At 36.1% G+C, this 24,379-nt stretch overlaps 2 protein-coding genes and 1 non-coding gene across 3 annotated transcripts in view; 1 reads left to right on the top strand and 2 right to left on the bottom strand.

Annotated features, from left to right (window-relative positions):
* TRNAA-AGC (transfer RNA alanine (anticodon AGC)) lies at positions 1–72 on the top strand. The gene has a single exon. It is a non-coding gene; the product is annotated as a tRNA-Ala (tRNA).
* A 131-nt stretch (positions 73–203) lies between these two features.
* On the bottom strand, positions 204–19,636 carry LOC149066199 (Golgi resident protein GCP60). Its single transcript, XM_089253226.1, has 8 exons — positions 19,260–19,636; positions 15,764–15,905; positions 13,047–13,187; positions 8,641–8,757; positions 7,621–7,708; positions 6,262–6,469; positions 3,095–3,376; positions 204–1,788 (listed from the first exon to the last, which is right to left on the bottom strand). Exons 1-8 carry the CDS (start codon positions 19,429–19,431, stop codon positions 1,568–1,570), a joined length of 1,371 nt encoding a protein of 456 aa, XP_089109352.1. The 5' UTR covers positions 19,432–19,636; the 3' UTR covers positions 204–1,567.
* A 763-nt stretch (positions 19,637–20,399) lies between these two features.
* nompB (intraflagellar transport protein 88-like protein nompB) overlaps positions 20,400–24,379 on the bottom strand; it is a 44,267-nt gene continuing 40,287 nt past the window's right edge. The window contains exon 25 of the mRNA XM_089253169.1: positions 20,400–20,643. Coding sequence (XP_089109295.1) covers positions 20,528–20,643 — 116 coding nt within the window. The 3' untranslated portion in view covers positions 20,400–20,527. The remainder of the gene's footprint in view (positions 20,644–24,379) is intronic.

Genomic DNA, 24,379 nt, shown 5'->3' with positions numbered 1-24,379 from the left:
TCCTCTGTAGCTTAGTGGTCAGAGCACTCGTCCAGCAATCGAGGGACCCGGGTTCGACTCCCGGTAGAGGCAGAGATGAGTTTTTTCTTTCCTTAAAAAATTAACATCTCAAATAATAAATATCTTCACAACATCCAGTCTTCTGTATATCTTGAATTATTCTCAAGTTATATATCAAGATTATTTATTATAATACATGTTATTACATATATTCTTGACAATACTCTCTGGAAAGATTTTAGTAACTGAAGAATATTCTCATCGAGGATGACTAAGAGAATATTCTCATCAAGAACTTATAATATTCTCAAGTTATTTATAATAGTAGTCCTATAAGAGAATATTCTCAAATATTATCCTTGATGAGAATATTCTTGAGAGTATTCTCATCAAGGAAAAGATTATTCTCGAGAATTTTACATCTCTAGTATTGACAATGATTTTTTTTCCCTTCCATCATAGCTATTACTAAAATTATGCAATTTCACATGCATTACACACACACATTACACACAAAGAATAATTTTTCTCAATGAGCTTAGCAAGAATCAGCAATACCTTACTGAGATAGCATGTCGATACATTGGTCAAGAGGTTTTCCTTGCCATAAAAACAAATGATACGATACACTCATAGCTTTTCTTTCACTGTAAACTTAACCACAAATAGACTATAATCATAAATATTGCGCTTTTAAGTTGCACAAACTGGGTTCAGGTAACACAGAAAATCAGTTGATAAAAAAAGAATGGCTTACAAATGATAACTGCAAAGATTAATTTTTGATAATTTATTTGTATATAACCAGAACCTTTGACTTGAAGGAATCCCTGAGAAAAGCAAGTATTTAGGGCCCCCATGACTAGAATCAAAGGTGTTTGGTTTATTATAGTGAATATATATATATACTGTTTAAATTTGGGAAATGAGATCATGGGAATCTGGGCAAGTGTCCAAGCAGAAATCAGATCTAGCTTGTAGCATACATAAATTAATTTTGTATTTTCTCGTACCTAAATTTAAATTACAATTCAATATGTGAACAACACAAGCACTGACCATTCATTATAAACAAATATATCTTTAATTTAGAGCAGGGCTTCACAAACACAACGCGACTGGTTTTGATATGGCTATCATAAAATTAGTTATTATTTGCATCTAAAATGATGGGCGAATGCTAAATTGCTGACTGGGAACAACAATATTTTTTCTGCATGTTCATCAACATAAAAACCTGCTGGCGAGTTTAAAAAAAATAATAAAAATTATTTTACGCCTTTTTTTTTGAATAAAAAGTGCTTGGCTCCTAAAAAATTTGACTGGGCATAAATTTTTTTACAGATTTCATGCTCTGATTAAGAATGTTTTGTGATTACTGTTTACTTTTTATAATGTCTTGGGGCGGTTTAATGCACTTTTTAAAATGTCAACTACCGTTTTCGTTTATGAATGTTTGCAATCCCTCCCTCCCCGGGTAATTGAGGTTCAGCTGTATTTGAATAAACCAAATAGCTAAAAGCTCTTATTAATTGCATAAAATGAGAAACGTATAACCTTATTTTTTTTATCGTGTGTAATATACCCTATAATACAGTGTTTTAGATCTCCACAGAGAATAGGAGTTATCAAATTTCAGAAGATATACTCCTTGACCTGGATACACATGGCTACCAGCATATACTTCTTCGTGGCAGTCTCTTCTGAACACTGGAATTATGACACTTAGAAGAGGCTTATCACACACATTTGAACCCTTTTCGATATCGCCCGATAGATTTTCATTATCTAAAGACAAATAAATGAAACATTATATAATGATATACATAATTTACTTTCATTCAAAGCTTTGAGCTGTCATTTACACTAGAACACTAGTGATTTACATTAGTATGACGAAAGCTGTTATTTCGATTGCAAACTTTTGATATGCAAACGGATTATCTCAGGTACTTGAAATTTCATGACTTCTCTCATCTTTTGAGACTCTTAAATTCTTTAAGTATGAATATTCTAGGTTGCTTCATTTAGTGGCAAAATGAATTTCTCCTAGAACAATGGTAGAGGTCATTTTGACCGCCACAGAGCTATTTATGTGTTATGGGCATCTTTTTCTCAGCCACCTACTATAAACATAATTGGGAGAACAGATGTTCTATCATGGTGTTTGCTTTTCTCCAGTGTATCCCAAATTTTTATTATTCGAAAGGTACACTTTTGAAAAAGTTCGCTATTATGTGTTATTCAATTCATTTAGCGTTTTTATATATCTTTGTGTGCTTCTAGCGTCTACTACATTGCATTTGCTGGTATAACGTCACACCCATGGACAGGACTCAACTGAGGGGCTGTAATGATTATCATTTTTTGTTTCTTCACACTATAAATTAATATAGAGCAGCCCCCACCAAAGATCCCAGCCCAGGGACCCTGCTGGATGATGTGAAGAGGCATTATTTTACAACATGTCATGCTTTTGACTGAGCAAAAAAATAGCTTTCTAGTTGATAAGCATGGTCTTGAGTACCATGCACATACAAAATTAAAACTGTAGAAAAGGGAAATTTCATTCCTTCCTAATGAGTGTCATTGATGTTTTTGACAAAATGAATTTATTTAGTGCATGATGCGATCAGCATTGAAAAGCTGTCTTACATGTAGTTCTACATTGCTCAGGATTTTGCAGCTATTCACATTTTTTCCATTCCACACATGCAATCCCTTCACAAATTTCTCAAGCGTATTATACTTAAAACCTAATTAGTGGACTGCCAAGTAAGAATGGAACCACAAATTACAAGAGCTAAAAAAAAATCATAGCCAAAGCTCTTTTAAAAGTAACAAGGCACAAGATTAGTCTTTCTCATAACAAGCCATTTTGATCGAAATTCCAAAAAAGATTTTTTACACAAACAAGGGTTTATTGCAAAAATAAGTCAAAGAGACTGAACAGATACTGTTTTAAGAAGTTTCTTAAAGAAAAAATAATTTTCGTTGATTTTTTTGCTATAACAGTCACAATGACAGCTACCTTTATTCTAGATAGTTTGAAATTCCTGTCGTTCTAGTATCAAGTCAAAAATCGTTTACATACCTTCATCCTCATCTTCGTCTTCACTTTCACTAATATGAACAGAGACTTGTGTATCTGGATTTTTCGTCCATTCGAAATAAACACCAAAACCTATATCGAAACTATGAGTTGCGAATTCCCAAAATAGACAAGATCCATCACTATGAGTTGGGACCCTCACCGTGACTGTTTCACCGTGACCAACCTTTATGATACCATCACCACCTTCTTTCCGGATAGTTTCCTTGAAGTCTTCTATATCTTTCCTCGTCCACATAGAAGCTGCAGGCATTTGAATTGTTTCTAAATTAATAAAAGATTAACACACAAAATCTTTAAGATCAAACATCAGAGAAATAATTAAATAATTTATGCATCCAGAACTCAGAATCTGATGATAGATGTGATTTATAACAAGAGTTAAGTGGATCCCAGGAGGAAAGATCTAGCCGGGTAATATTTTGTATATTCTTATGGTCAGTTGCAAACATTTTCTAGTCATAATAGTCATATTACCAAACTTTTTATTAATAACACCTTAAAACTTGTTGGAGAGATGCTGCAAAAAACATACTGTTAAAGCTACCAGACTAGTGCATTACAACTCAGAATTGCCACTGATGCATCATCTTATGGCATAGGCACTGCAATTTCTCACGATACACAAAAAGCTTACAGTCAGATCAGAAAAGAAGCTTTATCCATTATTTATGGTGTGAAAACATTTCATCAGTATTTGTATGGCAGAAAATTCGAACTCGTGTTTCCAAAGACTTTGCAAAGTTCCATTTTCAAGACTCTTCACAATGGTCATTGGGGAATGGTTTGAATGAAACAGATGGCTCAAAGATATTGCTGGTTTCCATGGATCAAGCAGCAGATTGAAAACACTGCAAACCAACGCCAATCATGCCAACGTGAGAAAGCTTCTTCAAAAGTGAGGTTTCAAGATTGGCCAAAACCAGAAGATCTTTGGAACAGAATTCATGTAGACTTTGCGGGTCCCTTCCAAAATTCCATGCGGCTTATCGTTGTTGATGCATATTCCAAATTCAATTGTGATTGAGATGAAATCTGCGACTATTGAAGCTCTAAAGAAAATATTCATCATTAAAGATTTGCCAATCACACTTGTGTCACACAATTGACTAGTAAAGCTTTTAAAGACTTTTGCAAATTCAATGGTATTAAGCATCTTACTACTGCTCCATTTCATCCTGCCTCTAATAGCAAAGCAGAATGTTTCGTTAGGACATTCAAAGCAGCTATGAAAAAAAACTGTGGAAAGGACACAAGTCAGCACTCCAAAAGCTTCTGATAACATACAGGATAACACCCAAATCTGGTTGTGATAAGTCTCCTGCGGAACTATTGATTGGCAGGCAGCCTAGAAATCTGCTCTCCCTCTTATTCCCTCCACTGGATAAGAAAATTGCACTTCTACTACAAGACAGTACTATCCACAAGTTCAATATCAACGACAGAGTTTTCTGTAAGAATTGTTCGAATGGTCCTAAGTGAGACCAAAGTCCTCAAACATCTTGGCGAAATGATGTATTTGGTTAAGACAAATCGTGGAAAATGAAAATGTCATCAGAACCAAATGAGAAAAGATCATGCTCCATAGAAACATCCTGTAATGCCCTCTTCTGACTATTGTGTAGACTATCAATTATTAATGCCTCCTACTAAAGATTGAAGGTGTCCAGAGACTGCTCCCGAATCTGCTAATTGTGCTTCTGCGGTTACTACCAATACTTCAGTTGGGCAATCTGAATGCTCTGCATCAGTTTCGAGTCAACCCTCTTCTGTTCTTTGTAGGTAGACTCGTAAGAGAACACTGCTCAAGAGATTTATTCCATTGTGAGGGTAGGAAATGTTGTGAAAACTACAACTATGAACTAAAAAACTGATCGGACAATGCTATCCATCTGTGAATGTTTACCTTTTGACTTCCTGGGCCACGATGTTTTGCCACTGATGATGACTGTATTTAATTCATTTTATATAATCATTTTTGTCACATTAAAGTATGTTATTTTCTACAATATGTCTGATCAATATAATTCAGCCTAGGGCTCCACTGCTTCATAAAAATACAACACCTTCCATGAAAGTAATATAGTTTACACATCAGCTCAATATTCGCGTTGGTCACTCTCTCCTCATGTAGAAGGGACATCTGACTATATACGAGGTTCGTTGAAATTTATCTGACACTAATTTTTTACATGCATGAACCAATAAAGCTAGGGAGGCATGGTTTGATGCACATATGTAGGTGATCCTAGTGCACATGCTTGAATTTTTTCCTGCAGGCAGGAAAAAATTCAAGCATGTGCTTCATTTTTTATGCTTCATGTGCTTCCTCATTCATCTCGGTCGCTGGCAGACTGAGATGAATGAGGAAGTGTAAGAGTGGCGTTACATTTTCATTTTTGACAGAATGGCAGGACAAACTTGAACAATGCTACTGCATTAATTGTGACGTAGCTGCCAATTGCAACACAGAACCTCTTGGTAATACTTTTTGATCATGGTTGTGCCATGCAATGCATACTCATCATGAACCACAAAGATGGTCAGCATGACTTTGACATTCTATCTCCTGAAGCTGAAATCGTCAATCAAAATGGAATGACAGATCAAATTCTAATAACTATCTCATCTGCAAATTCTCTGATCATGATTTGATGATACTGCATCACCAGAGTCCTCATTTGGTCAATGAAGATCTGAGGACTTATCACAATGTGCTTCTCTCTTCATTGATATGTGACCATCTTTGAAGCAGTTGTACTACTCTTTTATTGTGTGGTGCCCATTTCTTCATTTTAGAAAGTCTATTGAATCTTGCTGCTTGTTTCCACTCAGGAATCACCAAGCATCACAAAAAAATTAATGCAATGTTAGCTGCATTAATTTCCTACCATTTTGTCAAAAAAATATCAAAAATGCAACTGCATTCATATATTTTCACTTTTTTCATTCATCTATGGTCTGCCAGCAACTGATAGCTTCTGCAGGCAGGTAAGAATTCAAGCATGCACACTAGGGTCGCCTACACACGTGTACCAAATCACGCCTCCCTAGCTTCATTATGCATGGAAAATTATGGTCAGATACTTTTTGAGCCTCATATGGAGTACATCTGAGAATTGAAATTTTACTATATAATGGTAACTCACCGATTTCCTCTTCTGTGGATTCTCCAGAACTTTGAACAGATGCTTCTTCAATAAGATTAGAAGGTTGATTTGGCTCATCATCTAAAGAAGCAGACACATGATTTATAGCTGGTTTTGACTCATAAAGTAGCTGATTTTGCTGTTGAATCATCTGGTGCATGTATTGTTGATAATGTTGTTCTTGTAGTTGTCTTATCAAAACAGCTTGCTGCAGAGAATTAAATTTCACTCTTAATAAAAAATATTAAATTACATCGACATGTAAGAGATAAAATTTCAATAAAATCTCACAAGTTTTATATTCATGCTCTTTTACCTATATGAAGAATCAACAATGTGCTAAAATGATTAAACAAAAACTCTCAGAAGAAACAATAGCTTAATTATTTTTTGTCACTCCACTGTAATTTTTTGTGCATGAAAACGGGAGGGCTAAATTAGCTGAGATCTACAGTTTAAAACTTATTCTGACCAGCTTTTTTTATGCATGCCTTCCACTGAGAGGTTGGTGCATTAACTCAGAGTGGGGACTTCCTACAGCAAATAATGTTCTGTGTGATAGTATTGGCACCATTTTGATTACATCTTTGTTTCAGGAAAGATTCTTACAAAGACTAAGTAGGTATCAAACTAGCTATAGTTCTGAACATTTGACACCAGATCAAAACCATTTAAGCAATCAGATCAAAGTTGTGTTAGAAAAGTTGTGCTTTTAAATATCTACTCTATGCCCATTGCCATCCTAGGAGTTCCTGTGAAACTGTCCCCCTACTCGCACAGAATTCTGTACTATCAACATTGTTCAGGCCAATTCTGTCAATATGATCATCAATTTAAAAAAATTAAGGTCAGAAAAAAGAAAAAATGCAATTGGAAATATTATCCCGTTCAGATTAATAAAAATTAAATTAATCAAAACCTCTGAAATTTTTCACTCAACTGCTCAAAAATATTTGTTTTTGGTTGCTCCAAAAAGAACTGTTACAGATAAAAATGATTGGTTATGGTTATCTCAAGTATGGTACAGTAGCCCAGAGAAAGGACTTCAGTTCTTGGGAGGTGAACGATCCAAGAAAGTCAACGCACATCAGGTTAAATCAGTGGTTCTCAAAGTGTGTGTAATGCCAACACTGATGTGTACCTATTCAATGTTTTGAAGTGGTTTATTTCCAACTATTCCAGGGAGCTGTGCCCTTGAGCCAAGATTATGGTGTCTTTTTACAGTAAAAAACAAAACCCTCGAGGACAAAAAAAGTTTAATCCTGAGAAAATCCTGTGTATGCTATTCAATTGAAACCACTGGGTTAAATGATTTTTTTTTCAATATCAAGAGATTTAGAAAATATAAAAACATACAACCTGCTCAGGATTTCCAGGACATTGTTGTTCAGCATATGCTTTGAATTGATGAAAAGTTTGCCTGTTCAAAGCTTCCTGAATAAGATGCCTATATGAATATACATGTGAAGAACTGAAATTTATGCCATACTGCAGCTTTTCCATGCATTCATATAATTTTAAAAACATTAAGAAAATATTTCATTATATACACGTTCCTGCATGTACGAATTTGTTAGAAATTCTACAGAGGAATGTGTATGAGTGCAATATATAACAGTTTAATATAAAACTTTGTGTAAATCAGGGAAATTGATTTAAAAATTAACCAGCAGTTTCTTAAAGAAACTGAACAGTGCAACATGGGATGCTGCATCATTTCCCTTTTATAACACACTTTTTTAAATCTTTGATCATGAAAGCATCATGAGGTCCCTGTTGGGAAATTCGAAATCTGGAATTGGCAGTTGGAAAGGTCTGGTTACTCCCTATGGAATGGGAAACTGGTTCACATTCACACATCAAAGTTGGAAAAACCACAGAAAACTAACTTCAGCCAACCAACACTCTGCTGCCAATGAGGATCAAACCTAGCAATGAGAGTCCATAACAATGTTCACGTGACTGCACAGAAGCTGAGATAGTCGGAAGATTTATGGAGGTACAAAAATTAAACTCACAGTGATGCTCTCAACTGGAATGTCTGGTTATACAGTGTTTTGATACTAATGTGGAAGCTTTCATAATTGATTTATAGATGCTTTGCTAGGCAAAATCTAAAAACCAAAATTTGAAAATAAAACTATGTTTTCACAGCTGGATGGGAGCTTGTTAGCTGAGCCAATACCTCCTAGATAATGTAACTCCACTACACAAGTTATTTAGTAGGTACCAACAGTGTGGGGTATCATAAAAATTTCAACTGCTTCTATGGAATCTTTACTGGAAAGCACCCCCCAGTGAAATAGCTCCAAGAAAAGCACTGCTTTCATCTCTAAATTTTTTAAAATAAATATTGGTAATAAACTAAATGAAACTAACTTTTGTTTTAAATGCTGCTTATGACTATCGTTTTCTTCTTGAAATTTTAATTCTTCCTCCAGACGAATTTGTTCCATTTCTTCCTCTTCTCTTTTTTTTCTCTCTTCTTCTAATTTCCTAAATGAATTAAATGGCAACATTTGATGAAGTATGCATATAGGTTCCCACAGCATAGGCCATAATAACTATGCAAAATTTTCATGTATCTCATTCACCATCACAAACATGATCTTCCAACAATGAAAGTTTCCCACCAAACTTTAGTTATTGTAAATGTGTTTGCTAAAGAATATGGTGTGATTGTAACTAAAGTTCTGATTTTAAAACAATATAAATTAAGCATCACTGGTCAGAATAACTTGAAAATTTACATGAATACTCCAGAAGCAATATTTGGCAAATGAAAAAAAATGACGCAGTACTCATTCGACATGGTGAAATTTGCTCAAACAATGGAAACATCAGCTAGAGCAGTGATTCCTAACTTAGGCGTTAACGTTTGTGTTGGAGAGGTAGAAGCTACGGGTATAACATAGGATCCTATGGGTTAGATTGCGCTGGGAGGCGATGGGAGAAAAAATTTTCTGAAGAAGGGGGCAATGGGACAAAAAAGGTTGGGAAACTTTGAGCTAGAACAAAAGGAAAATGGCATGATTTGTATATCCAATTCATGGAAACATCAGAAAAGTCACGAAACAAACACCTACAACTTATGCAAGAAATGTTCTGTATGTTTTCAACCATGTTTTGCTACAAAGTGGAAATGCAAAACCACATGTTCAACAACAGATCAGTTTTGTCTATGGTAATGCTGTGGGATGCAGAGATGCCACTGTACTTTAATTTACCTGGGTCCCGGGACCCACGGTATTCAAAAAATCTCTGGGTAACTAATTAATTCTAAGTAATTCTAATTAAGATTTCCCATTTTCGAAAGGATTTTCCTGCTTACGTTTTTTATGACAGTTTTTGAAAAGAGTTACAAGCAGGATCCACTGTAATTAGAAGTTAGAGGCACACATTTATATATTTACTAATAACTCAATCTATAAATTTCCTTTTGGTTGATTGAAAATCTTAGCTCTTTCAATAATATCTTCTGATTTAAATTTAAAAAAGTAAATGAGATTTTCTGCCTCTCTCTCTCAGTACACTCTCTCGGACACTTATCTTCCGATTCTCTCTATTCATATGAGCAAGGATTTGATACCAATCCTTGTGAAGCGATTTTCTGGTAGAATGTGATTTTATTTTCCTTCGCTCTTGGTCCACTACTCTGATCTGTCACCATTTAACTGCCACAAATTTTCTCAACTGAATATGGGAGCTATGTAAGATTTGTGTTGGTTAAACTCAAGTGTGTTTGAGTGTGTGCGCCCCCTGCATTCAGCATGCTTTGTATTCAGTAGGTGGTGCATCTATCTAGTAGTGCAACTAGATACTTTCTCTAGTGGGGCAAGCACACATTTTGGCACCCTGTGTAATATAGAAGAAGCAGTTATAAAGGGTCAATTCGGCACCCCCTCTAGTCCGGGGGGAAATAGACTCACTTGCTCTCCCCCCTAGTTGCGGCCCTGAACCTATCCTCCAAATTGGTTTTTCATGGATTTGAAATTTAATGTATACATATTTGTGTTGTAGGTCTGTGTGATTTTCATAGCGACCAGAGCATTTTTCAAAGGAATAGCCAACTCAAAATTGGAAAACCTTCGTAAATCACATTTTTAGCCGATTACCGATGCAATCGTGGGTTCCAAACCCACATTTTCACCAAAGGCAAAGTTGGGGGTTATGGAGGCCCCCCCCTCCCCCAAGAAAATGAAAAATTAAAAATATTCTTGTAGAAAATTAAAATATTGGAGAAAATAGCCTTTTATACTATGTTAATTTAAAATTCTTTTTGAGCATTAATGATCCACAATTTTTGTGCAAGAAATCCTTCTGCCCCTCCTAAAGCCAATTCTGCATACACACCAGTGATTTTTGCAATGCGAAACGATGACTATCACATAGCAGCTAGATGAAAAAACTGAATATTAAAGGTAGAGTTTTTACAGATTTGGTTTTTTTTTTTAACGATCTCGGAAAATGTTTTACACTTTGAATAGGCATTCCAAATCCTTTACGATTTTTCAAAAATACGCATTTGCAATCTTGTAAGAACCAGACGAATTCACGTTGTATAGAACACCGTCTTTGAATGCCAGTGGATAGCCGCGAAAGTACCGTAATTTCAGATATGTAACCGGAGGGGAGAAAATCCGTAAGGGAGTAAAGACTCCAAAATTCTCTTTGAAAATTCTGTACACAGCCTCTCATTAAGGGAAACAACTAAATAATTTGTTGTTAAAGAAACTCTAACGTAAAAAATTAATACTGTGATAACTGAGTTGATGAAATGTTTGTTTTGTAAAGAAAATTTTTAACTTAAAAGTAGCTGAATAAATTATATGTGAAAAAAAAGTCGTCTTTTGTTTTTGTCATCTGTGCAATAGTTCAATGTTGGGTAACATTAAAAACCAGATTGTACAGATGAACGGTACAGAGGTACTCAAAGGCTGAAGTCACAAGGGTTAAGGTTAGGTGAATATGGCAGCTGCATGCTGCATGATCCTGTCATTCCTGAAAGGGTTCTTCACTGCTGCAGCTGCTTCACAGGTGTTGCAATAAGCATCTTGATAAACATTGTGCTATCTGCATACAGACACTGTTTAAGTGCTGGAATAATATGGTTGCACAAAAATCGATTTGTACCACTTGTTACTGACAGTACAGGTAATGGGGGATCAACAGGATTTATCTCCTCAAACAAAAAATAGTCCAACAATAAATGCTACAGCAAAACTGCATCACACACTGATGCAGAATGAAAAGTTAACGGTTGTGGTGAGAACAGATTCTTGTTAGCCTTTATTCTATAAATTTGCTTATTAACAGCACCTTGCAGATGAGAAATCTTTGACCATAAAAAGTTCATTTTCTCCTGGCTGATTATTGTTTCCATTCTGTAGGCAAATTTCCTGTGTTTTGATTAGTACAGCACCATCTATCAGCATATTTCACTATTTTTTCCTTCATTAAATACAACTCCACTAATTCAGGATTACGCATGAAAATTTGTCAAATGACTAATGGTTCTTATTTTAAAGCATTTTGAAATTGGAACTTTAATAACAATCATCCTTCATTAATAACCCATAGCTGAAAACTTTTAAAAATGAAAATTAGGGAGATTTTCGCGCGGACCCGTATCTTATGCTAAAACCACGCCCTAATAAATGCAAAAGGGATTTTACCAAATAAAATAGGGATTTTTCACACATAAAAGTTAAATCATAGGGAATAAAATCCTTACTAAAAAATTGAAGTCAAATAAAATAGGGATTTTACATACATGGAAGTTAAACCCTTGGGAATAAAATCCCTATGCAAAAAATAATTGAAATTGGGGGCCAAAACTTCAAAACGGTGATCTAAAAAAATAAATAAATATTGTGTTCTATCAGAAACGATGTTAAACATTCTGCGCGAAATGACCCCAGAATCATCGGAAGATGAAGTAAAAAAAACGGCAATTTTTGAAGAACACTGACTTTTTGTGAAACTTGCTTGATGTTTTTTTTCATTTCACATGAGTGATGTCAGTCTTTCCATGACCGATGTTTATGTACGTAACACAACTTGTACAAAAAGGAAAAGTCTGCCCTTTTCTGGAACATTTGACGAAAGGAAATTTATCTGGGAATAAGTAGCCTTAAAATTGATTAAATATGTTATTAAATATGTTTTTGCTTAATCAGTCTTCATGTTTTGTTATATTGGACGTGCGTAACTTCAACAAAAGAAATTTTGACCACATGCGCGTCACTATAATCTTCAATATTATTAAGGACTATTGACTGCTAAACGCTATTTCACTGCACGATAAGACAAACAACTTTCCTGTTACCCCATCAGAGGGTTTGTAAAACTTCCTTAAAAAAGGCATTTCCTCATTTATGACGTGTGACATCATTTCAAAAGGGGGGAAAAACAGCGGCAAAAGACTTCATGCTCCACAAGAAATTTCTTAGGGATTGTTTTCAGAAGCGGGGATTTTATAAAGTAGGGAATTTTTAGGGACAATTAGAGATTTTTGTGGATTTTGTAAAAATTCTGGAAATTTAAGAACTTTTTGGGAGGTCGAGGGATGAAGCTAAAATTCGGGAGATTCCCGGAAAATATGGGCGACTTGGCAGCTATGATAACCTATTGAACTTATATATGATAATTATCTAGTCCTGATTATAAACTATAATCAAATTTAGTGAAAAAAATTTGAAAGAGTTGCTCTCTGCCCTATCAATATTAAGGAAGGAAAAAATCAAAGAAAATTCCATGCATTAATGAATGATAACCATATATACCTGGCATATGCTTTCTCTTCAATATCAACTTTATGAGCCTGTACAAATGGTCGAAATAACGGACATAAATGATCTAGCAAATTGATAAATTTTTCCTTCGCATCTCTGGTAGACATATTTCCAAGCGCAGACCAAGCTTGTCTGGAAAAAAGAAAAATCTGAAAATATTTAGTTTTTAAATAGAGTTCAACCATCACGTACATCAAAATTAATTTATGTTTTTTCCTCATCATATAATTGGGGGGGGGGGGAAAGTGAATTCACAATGGTACAAGTAAATTTTCAACAATTTTAAAACAAGTCCAGAAATGCAATCTAGAAGTCCCAAACTGTTGAAAGAAAAAATTAACCAAGTCTCAGTTTCAATAGTTCCCCATTAAATTGTGAAATTATAAAATTTTTTAACATGGAACTCTATAAACACCATTCAAGTAAAAACCACTTTTTCATTAAAATGAGACCTAGACCACGACTTTAACCTCCTCATATAATACAGCATAGCTGCAAACCTTGGAGAATGAGAACTAGGGAAATTTTCATGCGGATCAAAATTCTGTATGAAAACCACGCACAGACATTAAAAGGGATTTTTGAAAAAAAAATTTAGGATTTTAAGGATGTTGACAGTCTACTTTGTGCCAATTTGAAATGTTGTGTTTCTCCAAAGTCACCAACTATTGCCCAACAGCAGAAAAAACTACCAAGCTCAAATCAAGATCGCTTTCACAAAAAATCCCTTTGAGCCCAAAAATAGAACACAAATTCGGCAAGACATATGGTCATTTGTTACACATCTTGCCATTTCCACTGCTGAGATGCCAAACTGATGCTGACTGCCTAACAAATTTTTGCTTTCCTTTGCTAAAGGGAAAACTTCTGCAATTTGGAGCAATGGCGAGAATTTATTTTATGCATGCGACATCACTTTGGAGGAGGTAAGAATGGGCAACGCACTTATTCCAAGTTCTTTCCGAATTCCCCCAATGCAAGTTTTTTTAAAAAAATCATGGTTGAAATTCAGTAGATATAGTCGACACTCCATTTTACAAACCTCCACTTTGAGAATACTCTGTTTTTCTGAACTTGTCCTTTGTCCTGAACAGCATGCCATAAAACTAATGTTAAAATCTGCTCTACTTTAAGAACTTTTATTTCTATCACTCCCTATTTTACAAACTTGTTCTTTCTTCTGCTATTTTTTTCCATTATTTTATTCTTCCAACCCCCTCCGAGTTCCTTGTAATAAAAAATAAACTTCAGTTCAGATGTTCTACGTCTTAAGAGTCAGTCAATCATCAACATGCTAGGAAGAAGTGTACGATTAATGGCAGGGGTGACCATGAATTGAAGATGCGTTGACAATATATTCATTACAGATCCATGCATCATCGGAGTGGACTTCTTGAGGTAACATAGATTTTCCTTGATACAATCCACCTCTTGTTCATCATGATTGGATAAACAGGTGGTTTTGGAAATGGCAATATACATTAGAATATTGATAGGCCATTTCTGAGTCAAGAGTCGATCAAACTATTTCATCCAACTGCTGTTCGTCTGCTTTCCTCTTCGCGATGTAATCAAACCAGAAAAGATTGCGCTTTGCGCTCTACAGTGAATGAAAAACAATATTAAAATAAATCACTGTGCAAACTCTTAGACACAAATTACCAAAAAAGAACAGGATTCAAAAAATTGCATTGAGTAGACTCAATGAGCATCCTTTAATCAATGATTTGCAAAAGATTGTCTCTACGGCAAGTGGTTCTAGAAGTGTTCCACCATCCTGAAAATATTTTAGAGAAGCGAAATTCATGTGAGATGTCATCCTACAATCAATTTTATAGAATCTTATATTTATCAAAATGCTGCAATGAAGCAAACAAAAATTAAGTGATTTTCATGCAAATCACCAGTAAATGTGAATGATCAACTCATTCTTTATTTCCCACATGTTTCGTCTTTCCAATTCACGAACTAATTATCAAGCCTGTGAGGGTTCATAAAAACAAGCGCTGACTATATAAAAATTGGGAATACAAGAATTTTTGGGAATCTGGGAAATAGATTTGAAATTCAAGAGACTTGGCAGTTACGATACAGCACCAAATATAACAAATACTACAGTAAATGCCCCATGGACCAGATTTAGAATGCATGGAAATACAAGATGAAAATAAACATTTACAGTAGAACCTCGTTTAGCCAAACATCAATTTTCCAAACAACTCTGTCAACCAAACACCTTTTCAACCTAACTCATTTTCAGTTTCCCTATAGTCAATGATGCTAAACAGTTATTTTCTTGGAACTTGAATCCTATTTTCTCCTAACTCGATAGCTTTGCTCTATTATACAATAACTCACTTCCAAACAATTTGTACATACCGTACCTGTGAACTATAGATGCAAATAGGAAACAGATCCGGGCACAGTGTATGTAGTTATAAACAATTGACAAGCAAACAAACGTGTGAATGGGAGCAGATTTAGCTGTCATGTTTTTTTCGTCTGACGAATTCATCTTGCATTCAATTTATTCCTTTGGGTCATCAAATTAGTTTTGAGAGAAATCGATTGTCCAAACTTTTCACTTTTCTGTCCCAACATCCTTCGATCCCAATATGTGTTCGGATAATCGAGGTTCTACCGTATTGCAAGCAAGAATTAGTAATTTGCTAAAACTGAACCATTATTTTGAAAGAAAGAAATTTCACCTGCGGTCTTGTCCAATAACATCTAAATAACCAACAGGAGGAAATTTCTCTGGCACGAAACACCCATGAGCAACTTGTTGCGTGAAAGCTACTAAGGCAAGCTTGTCTTTGTACGAGAGGTGGAACGCTTTACCTTCCTTTTCTGTAAGTACATTGAGTCAATACATACTTAGTATAGTCAAAGGCACAATCCTAATGCTGATTAAAAAATTTATAATTAACATATTAAGAAAAAACTTAATGAATAACTAATGCGAATGAATATGCTGAAAACACCTTTTAAGTGTATACTGCCTTCAAAATGAACGTTACACTTTTAAAAGCTGGACTAATGGGAAGGCTACATACTTTTGTTTTCCATTACTAAAACATATTAAAGAATACGCTAAAACATACACGGGGATGTCATAAAATCGCTTTGCCGATAATTTGAGCCCCTAGCAGTAACAAAAACCAATGAATGTGAATGAAATACGAGATACGGATGTTTATATACATGCTCAAGACTAACAAAAAACAAAACCCTAACACTCACGGTTTGTCATAGCATCAAAATACCAAAAAATTCAAATGACAATACTCACTTATTGCTAGGTGATCTGTACAGTGAAAAAACCATAAATCATGGTATGCTAACCTCTTGATGGGAGACTATAATGTGATCTGCATGTTATCTCCCCATTCTACAATGTGATCCATTACTATTGTGAAAGGTCTCCAAATAATATGAAAGAAATGTTAAATATTTACCTTTGTCTGTGCAGGTTGCGAGTGCGTGATTGCATCCGATCTGTCTGGTCTTGTTACTAGTATAGGCGGAGAGAGACTTGAAAGTCTGGAGGGGAGGCATTATGATTATTTCAGCTCATATATATGCAAAATACATTAGATCAGGCTGGTTTGCCTTTGACACTGGGTAGGTAGGAGAGACAATGCCCTCCATATCTCCGCCCATGGTTACTGGGCTTCCCCGGGTTCCGGAATAGCATAATTTAAATATGCAAATCTCGGTAATGACATAATTGTTTTTGCCATGAGACTGGTTGGTATTGTTACTTGATCGCGCCAAGTTGTTATTGTTTTGTCTGCATATAAAAACCCTCTCTCTTCAGGAGTTAATTTGCATTCATCATGTAGCATTTACGGATGCATTGTGCAGTTGCATAAAATCTGTCTTTCAATATGCGATTGATTCACTTTTTTTATTCGGTAACTTAACTAAATTTCACTGTTCAGTTAGCCTTCGGCTGAGGAAAGTACAATGAGCAATTAAACTAAGCCCCCCAGGCTTTTGTTTGTTCCCAACAGGCCTGGATACCCGTACAAGTTGGTTTGAATCTTCAACAAAGATTCTTGGTATGATTGTCTCATTTTTCATCTGAAATTTTTTTTTTCTTTTCAAAAAAAAAAACAAAAACCAAGCATAACTCCGATCTATTGCCACTACCGAGTGAGCTGTGCTGGAAGTGCAAGTGAGTGTACTTAACAGTACAGGCGTATATAGTAGGGTTACCAGATGTTCTCATTTAGGAGAACGTGTCCTCGTTTTTGATGCCATTTCAAGCATCCTGCTGTTTCGGAAAATTTTCCCTCTTGTCCTCCTTTATTTCTGCTCATATATCCTTTATTTCTGCTCATATATCCTACTCTACTTTCCACTTAGTCTGAAATTCTTAAAGTGGGAAAAAATTGTTTTGGCAGTGATTGTTTATTAGTGGCACCATCTGTTATTAAAACTGAAAAAAGTGACATTGTCAAAAGTGCACGCAGGCATTCCCCCTTCTCAGTTTTCGAATCTGGTAATGCTAAATTAAAAAAACATTCTGTGAGGGTAAAGAAAAAAAAATTATTGTGTTGCTTCAGGCAAAGTATTAGGAGTGGCCAGACTGAACAATTCATTGAAAGTGAGGAGAGATAAGTGGCAATTTGTTCTTTTTTTTAGCAATTATATTGTAATTGGGAAACATTTTGGCAACAGTACAGTGGTGCCATCTGTTGTGGAAATTGATGATAAAAGTGACATAATCAGGGGGTGTGTTTGCAAGCGTCCCCTTTCTTTGTTTTTGAATCTGGTAACCTTAGTATTTAGTGTTGTGTTTGATTTTTCAGTGCCACTATCCATTTTTCAGAAGCAAAGCGAGTAAGGTGTAGTAGAGTAAAAATAATTGAATACTTATAACGTTGTAGACCTGTTGCTCTCTGTGGTAAGACTTTTTAACAACGGAGACATACGGGGAGATAGACTTGGAAGTCTGAGGGGGCATGGTCATTATTGCTGGGGCACAATGTTTATACATATATACATTAAATCAGTCGACTCTGCCTTTGACGCCACTCCTGTATTTCCACCCATGAGGGAGATCTGCTTACATTCGCGTCTCATCTGAAATATTGATGAACACACGGATATTGAGGGACTGATGACACCTGCAGCATAACATTTCACAACACATTTACCGACAAATTGTGCCGTCGTGTTCACCGTCTTTCAACATGTGGTTGATTTACATTTTTATCCAGTAACTTAACTAAATTGCATAAGTCATTATGCTTTTGGCTAGGAAAAGTATCCAAAATGAGAAATTAAACTAAACTAATCCCAACAGGATTGGATGCCTATATGAGTTGGTCCGAGTCTTCAACCAAGATTCTTGAAATGATTTGTTTCATTTCTCATCTGAAATATTGATGAACCCATGGATATTGAGACTCTGACGATTCCTGAAATTGTGAGCCTGTGACATTCTGATCCTGCAATCTTGGTCTTCTGCTGATAACCCTCATATATTGTATACCCATGCTGAGTTGGCCTCTGGCTACGTCATGAAACATCACGCAATGGGCGAATCCATTTATCTTCTTTCGGTAAAAAAAAGTCACAGGGAAGAGGAGAAAGTTGGTATTTTCTGTTGGTGTTTTTTGTGTTATTTTACTGTTTTTCCTCCTCCTTGAAAAACGAACCCTCCCTTCACGCGGCAAGGTCAGAGACCAACTCAGTATGGACATACAATATCTGACAATAAACTGATCATTGAACTTGCATCATTCATAACTTGGATTAAGCCATTAATTTTCACTATGTTTATTCAGTACACTGATTCAGTTTCAAATTTCTATTGGCTTATTTTATATGATTTTTTTACAGCATTACTATACTTTCGTCCATAGCGTATATGGATAGGAATTATAAATTATATATTTTTCTTTTGCATATTTCTCAGATTTGTCTATAGTGAATTGGTAAATAAATCTTAATTGGTATCATATTATACTCTACGTGGTAATCATTTTTTTCGAGGAAATAAATGACAACCAAGATTGCGTGTAATAGTGGCATTTTTAACTGAAACTTCGAGGTTTAATTTTAATCTATTAACAGAAGAAGAAGAAAAAAACCTTACTCATCTTAGCATGGTTAATGTTTTTCTGAATCAAGTAATTATTGCAAAATTTAAATCTTAATGAGAATGTGAAACAAATACTTAGCATATCAGACCTTTGAAGAATGACGTAGCCAATGAGTAAAGCTCGTCAATGCGGAATCCCCAAGACGTTGAAAATTCTTTCTGTGCCATTTCTGTTCCGTCAGATGTTGTTTTGCGGTTTGTCACGTCGTCTGCATTTCCATTGCTTACTCGCACCAATGGATCATCCGCAGACGATTCCATCGCGGCTAACTTAATTTGATTATTTTTGCGGTTTACGCGACGCTCAGAAGAGGCGGGTAACAAACCAAAAAAAAGTTACACGTTAATTTTTGAATCAGCATTTATAATTAATCAAGGTGCCGAGAAATGAAATAATTTGCATACTGACGCACAAACACGTCTTTTACCGATCGCGAGTTTACAAGGCCACGGTCCCACTAATAAACAAATGATGCAGTTGACCATATTATAGCCACTAGAATAAGGGGCCCTTATCAAGTCGCCTTAGACCATATGAGACCCGTATTCTGAGAGACATTTCCGCCCGTTTTTTTTCTCATTAAAATATCCTTGAGAAAGCCTATTCAAGTTTTTATTCTTCTTTGAAATTTAAAGTAAACAGAAAAAGTAGCTAATAAGTAAAATTCTACGATCCAAAATATAAAAATTTATTTCCATATTTGTCATGTAACAATCAATGACCATATTTGTTTTAAAAAAACGGAACATAGAGATTTTAACCATTTAACAATCACGGACGAGATATCCCTTCTAAACGCAAAGGAAAGAAATTCATTTTATATAACAACCACCCCCCCCCCTCCCGTTTTTTTAACCTCTTTTCTTATTAACGGAAGTTTTATTGTAACCCTATGAACAGAAGTTGTTTTGCTTCCCTCCCCGTTATCGTCTCCCTTACCGCTACAACTCTGTCATGTTGTTATGATTGTCAGTACTGTTTCTGAGAATCATGTGAAATTCATTTTCTTCTGATATGTATTAATGTATGTATAACAGACTCTAGGACAAGAATAAATTTGCACCAAGACACTAATAAATTTTTACAGTAGAGTTAGTATCCTGGAGTTAATATTATATGCCCAAATCAATATTTTGATGCACATATGGTGCATCATGCATGTGGTTGAAAAAAAATACATGCTTGGTAAAAATTCTAACATGCCCCGGCATGTCAGGCAATAGATTTGTCCAGCCCTGGTATGAATCCTGTTTCATACAAAGAAAATATTGGGAAGCCACAACTGTGATTTGATCATTTTAATTACATTGACTAGATTGGTTCCGATCAAAATGAACAAAATTTCAAACAACAGTTTCAGTCTGGTAGAAGATCATCTCCAAGTTCTTCATTATCAAATTCATCTTCAACTTCCCTGTTCCCTGAAGAAGTTTTCGGGCGGTCTTGCATGTAACTAGAGACTTCGAGCAGATCTGAAATTGATAAATTATTGTTATCTTACTTCAGAGTATATGGCAGTAGTTTTTAACCTGGGATGAAAGCACAAAAATATTCGTTAACAGAAGTTATTGATTCCATATGTAGTCGAACCTCGTTGGGACAAACTAGCTTAATAAAAAATTTTTTTTCATGTTAGGCACAATACAAAATTTGGTTAGTGCAAAATATTTTCTATGTTTTTCCAACTCCTCTTAAAGAGGTTGAATTGTTTATTTCTTATTCTGGTGGGGGAGGGGGGGAGGGGTAAAGAATATAAATTCAAATCTCATTGCGGGTGCAGCCAGGAGTTGTTCTAAGAAGGCCTCCAAATCTGAGTTGAAGGGCAAAAAATGCTTTGTTGACCAAAAAAAAAAGTTTTTTTGGGGTGCCAAAAATAGGTCCAGCATGGGTAGAGATTTTTTTCTTAAAGAGGCACCAAAAAAAAAAAAAAAAAAACAGGTCCTGCACCAACAGAGATTTTTTTCTCTTCCCATCCCTGAGTGCAGCCAGGGGTGGTCTTAGGGCAGTGTGACCGGTGCAACCGCACCGGGCACCAAATGCGAAAGGGCGCCGAAACGCGTTAAATATACATTACTAGAAAAATATCTTTAAGAGACGTATTTATAAAAAAATATCTATAAAATATACATGAAAAATGACCGAAATTAGATTTTTTTTTCGAAAAAAAAACAAAAAGGTTTGAGTGTATATAATGGTACGGTTATTTTTCGAAAAGCCCGATCACTGGCCAGCCATCCGACTCGTCAGACTTTCCTATTACTTCAACCAGGGGCAGCTCGGTGGCATTGGGTGTGCTCCAGAAGGGCGTCAAATCTGAAGTGAAAGAGCAAAGAAACATTTGGAAAAATTATTAGTGCCCACTGTAGGAGGGGCGCCAGTTCTGAGGTAGACAGGGCAAAAAAAAAGTATGGGGAAATTATTTCTGCCCCCTCTAGTAGGAGCGCCAAATCCGGCGTAAAAGGGTGAAAAACATTACAGAACATTATTTCTGCTTGCTTTAGGAGAGTCGTTATATCCGAAGTGGAAACGCAAAAAAAAAAAAAATACTTAGGAAAACTTATTTGTGCCCTCTCTATATATATGAGGGCTGTTAAGTTCGAGGTAAAAGGACAAAAAATAGGAAAATTATTTCTGCCCGCTCTAGGAGCGCCAAATCCAAGGAAAAAGACCAAAAGAAATTCGACATACGTTATGACGTAAAATATTGCTGTTTCTTAGAACGCATCAAAACAAAGCGAAAGAAACAAACGGTTTTTTTTTTAATTGGGGAGGTCAGGAAGCCCAAAAATTTGTCCCACTCGGGTAGAGATTTTGTCTCGAGCTGCCCCTGAGTGTAACATATGTGTGTATGAAAAATTTTAACAAACCGTACATATACACAACTGAACATCTTTTTTGGAGTTTCATGGATCTTGTTCCAGAAACAAACGATAAAGCTGCCTATGAGGCTCCTAGACAGTATCTATGTATGTTACGGTAAGCATTAATGTATGTTATGGTAAATGCGTTGAATCGGTAAAGCATATCGGTAATGCATAATCACCAATCATCTCGGTAAGTTCGATAAATTTCGCAACATTTATCACTTTTACCGGTGATTATGCATAATCCTTTTATAGCACCCGGTATGCACAAACGTGTGGTTGCTTCTTTTCGCTTGAGATATTCTTTTTTTAACCTCGGGAATGTTCAGCCCAAACTTCAAGAATTGTGCATTATCGTTGAAATTTAAGCCAAGTCCCAGAGGTTAAAAAAAAAAATCTACAGGGAGAAAAAACAACCCCTTCCCAGTGCCGTCTTAACGCATGAGCCCACCCGGGCACAGCCTGGAAGCCTCAAGAGAAGAGGGCCTCACAAAAATGAGATCTAGTTAAAATTTCCTAGAATTTACTAGGTAGGGCCTCAGAAAAACCACTTTGCCTGGGTGCCCATGATGCTCTTGAGACAGCTCTGCCCCTTCTCCAGGGCCGCAGCCTGCTTTCTCGGGAGCAGCCTTTTCTTGGAGTCTCCTTGAAATAGTTATGCTCAGAAAAAGGAGGATTTACAAGTGCCTTCCCCCCCCCATTCGGCTCAGGGTACCGCCTAAGTTGCCTCAGAATAGTTAGAGGGGCCTGCCCAAGCTGCAGGTCCTGGTGCTTTAGCTGGTGTTTACCTGCCCCTTCCGTTTCTTAGTACTGGGTCTGAAAGGGATAATTTCAAATGAAGTTCCCATGAGTTTTATAAATATGAAAGAAATCATATGGAAAAATATCACTGTAATTTAACCAGTTTTATTAGCAGCTTAGCCCGTACGTGATGCGTGCACTCTGAGTATTTTACCATAAAATTCAATTAAAATGAGTATGAAGAAGATGGATTTTCTTCGCGATGAGCACCCTGCATAAATGTGTGACGTTTTACTTTTTAAATATTTTTAAATCTGTTAATTAAATCAAACAAGTTGGGTTTTATGCTTGTTTACAAGTTAAATAGCAGTAATCCCATTCTAGGAAGAAAGTTTTTCCGACTTCTTCGTCCCTTAATATCCAACCATGGGGTGGGGGTGATGGGGACGATCACCACACCAAGAGTCTTATAATATGGTAGAATAAATCTGCCCCGTATTTTACGGGACAATTAACGACTAGCAAAAAATTTCCTCCTCCGACACGATTTGCGCCTGGGGTGGGGGGGGGGGGGGGGTCGCTGACTACTGATTCTGCACCGGGTGCCAATTGCCAGACCAGCCCTGAGTGCAGCCTAGTAAAAAGGTTAAGACAACGACTAGTATATAGCAATAGAGACATATGCACAAACATTTATCAGTAAACTGTAATACAGTAGGCTGTGAGAGATAGATGGCTTTTTTCTCAGCTCCAAGCAAACAAATATTTTCTGGATATTATGCCAAGGAAAACTCAGAGAGAAAAATTATCTGGTCTTCACTGGGACTCTACCATTCCACCTGGTGGCCATTTGTTAAAACTAAGAGAGGCTATTAATGCCTCTACTTCAGCACCTCACGCCACAGTGCGTGAAATAAGGAAGGAAGTGTCGTGTCTCCGATGGTGTAGATGGTAGCATGCTTACCTGGTTTGCAAGAGGGCCTGGGTTCGAGTCTTGGTGGGAGACCAGATGACTTTTCTTCATGTTAGGAAATATGTGTTATATCAATATCCAGAAAATATGTTTCCTTGACAGGCTGTGTTGTCAGCATTTTATAATAAAATGTATGGACTTGCATAAATTACTTCGGTTTTCACTTTTTGCCATTAAACCCCCCCCCCTCCATTCAAAGCCAAAATTTGTATGCCGTATTTTTTTTTAATCAAGGTGGTGCTAAAAAAATCTTAGCACTGATTGAGTAGCTTTAAAAATTTGGAAGGGTTAGCACCTTACACAGAAACCTTTGTGACTCCCCAGGGAGGCTCAACTCACAGTTTGAGAACCCCTGCTCTTGAGCTGATTGTCACGCTAGGGTTCTTATGGTTCTCACAATATATATATATGCTTCCTCTCTTTCAATTTATTTTCATTCAGTCACGTTCATCAGTTTTATGTTTTTATGTTTAGGTAGTCTAGATCTATCATCAGAGCTGCAACTAGGGGAAAGGGAGCAGACGGGCATGGTGTCCTGGGTGTCGTAAAAGAGGGGGGGGCAACATGCATGCTTATCCCAGCTGACCAAGCATCAAACTGTGGCCCTGTCTATCATACACATCTTGCAAA

This window comes from Pholcus phalangioides, unplaced genomic scaffold, assembly GCF_987345545.1.
Source record: "Pholcus phalangioides strain wild (caught in Gottingen) unplaced genomic scaffold, Ppha-v1.0 ptg000032l_1, whole genome shotgun sequence".
NCBI classification, from domain to species: domain Eukaryota; kingdom Metazoa; phylum Arthropoda; class Arachnida; order Araneae; family Pholcidae; genus Pholcus; species Pholcus phalangioides.
The sequence above is the reverse complement of the archived record's forward strand: the minus strand, read 5'-3'. Positions and strand labels throughout refer to the sequence as shown.

Excerpts from the sequence above, each read along its gene's own strand:
- LOC149066199 (XM_089253226.1), bottom strand. The coding sequence starts at position 19,431 with ATGGAATCGTCTGCGGATGATCCATTGGTGCGAGTAAGCAATGGAAAT. Across the intron at positions 13,188-15,763 it reads GTTATTGGACAAGACCGCAG|ACAAGCTTGGTCTGCGCTTG; the intron begins GTGAAATTTCTT and ends TCTTTTTTCCAG. Across the intron at positions 3,377-6,261 it reads ATCCACAGAAGAGGAAATCG|AAACAATTCAAATGCCTGCA; the intron begins GTGAGTTACCAT and ends TTATTAATTTAG.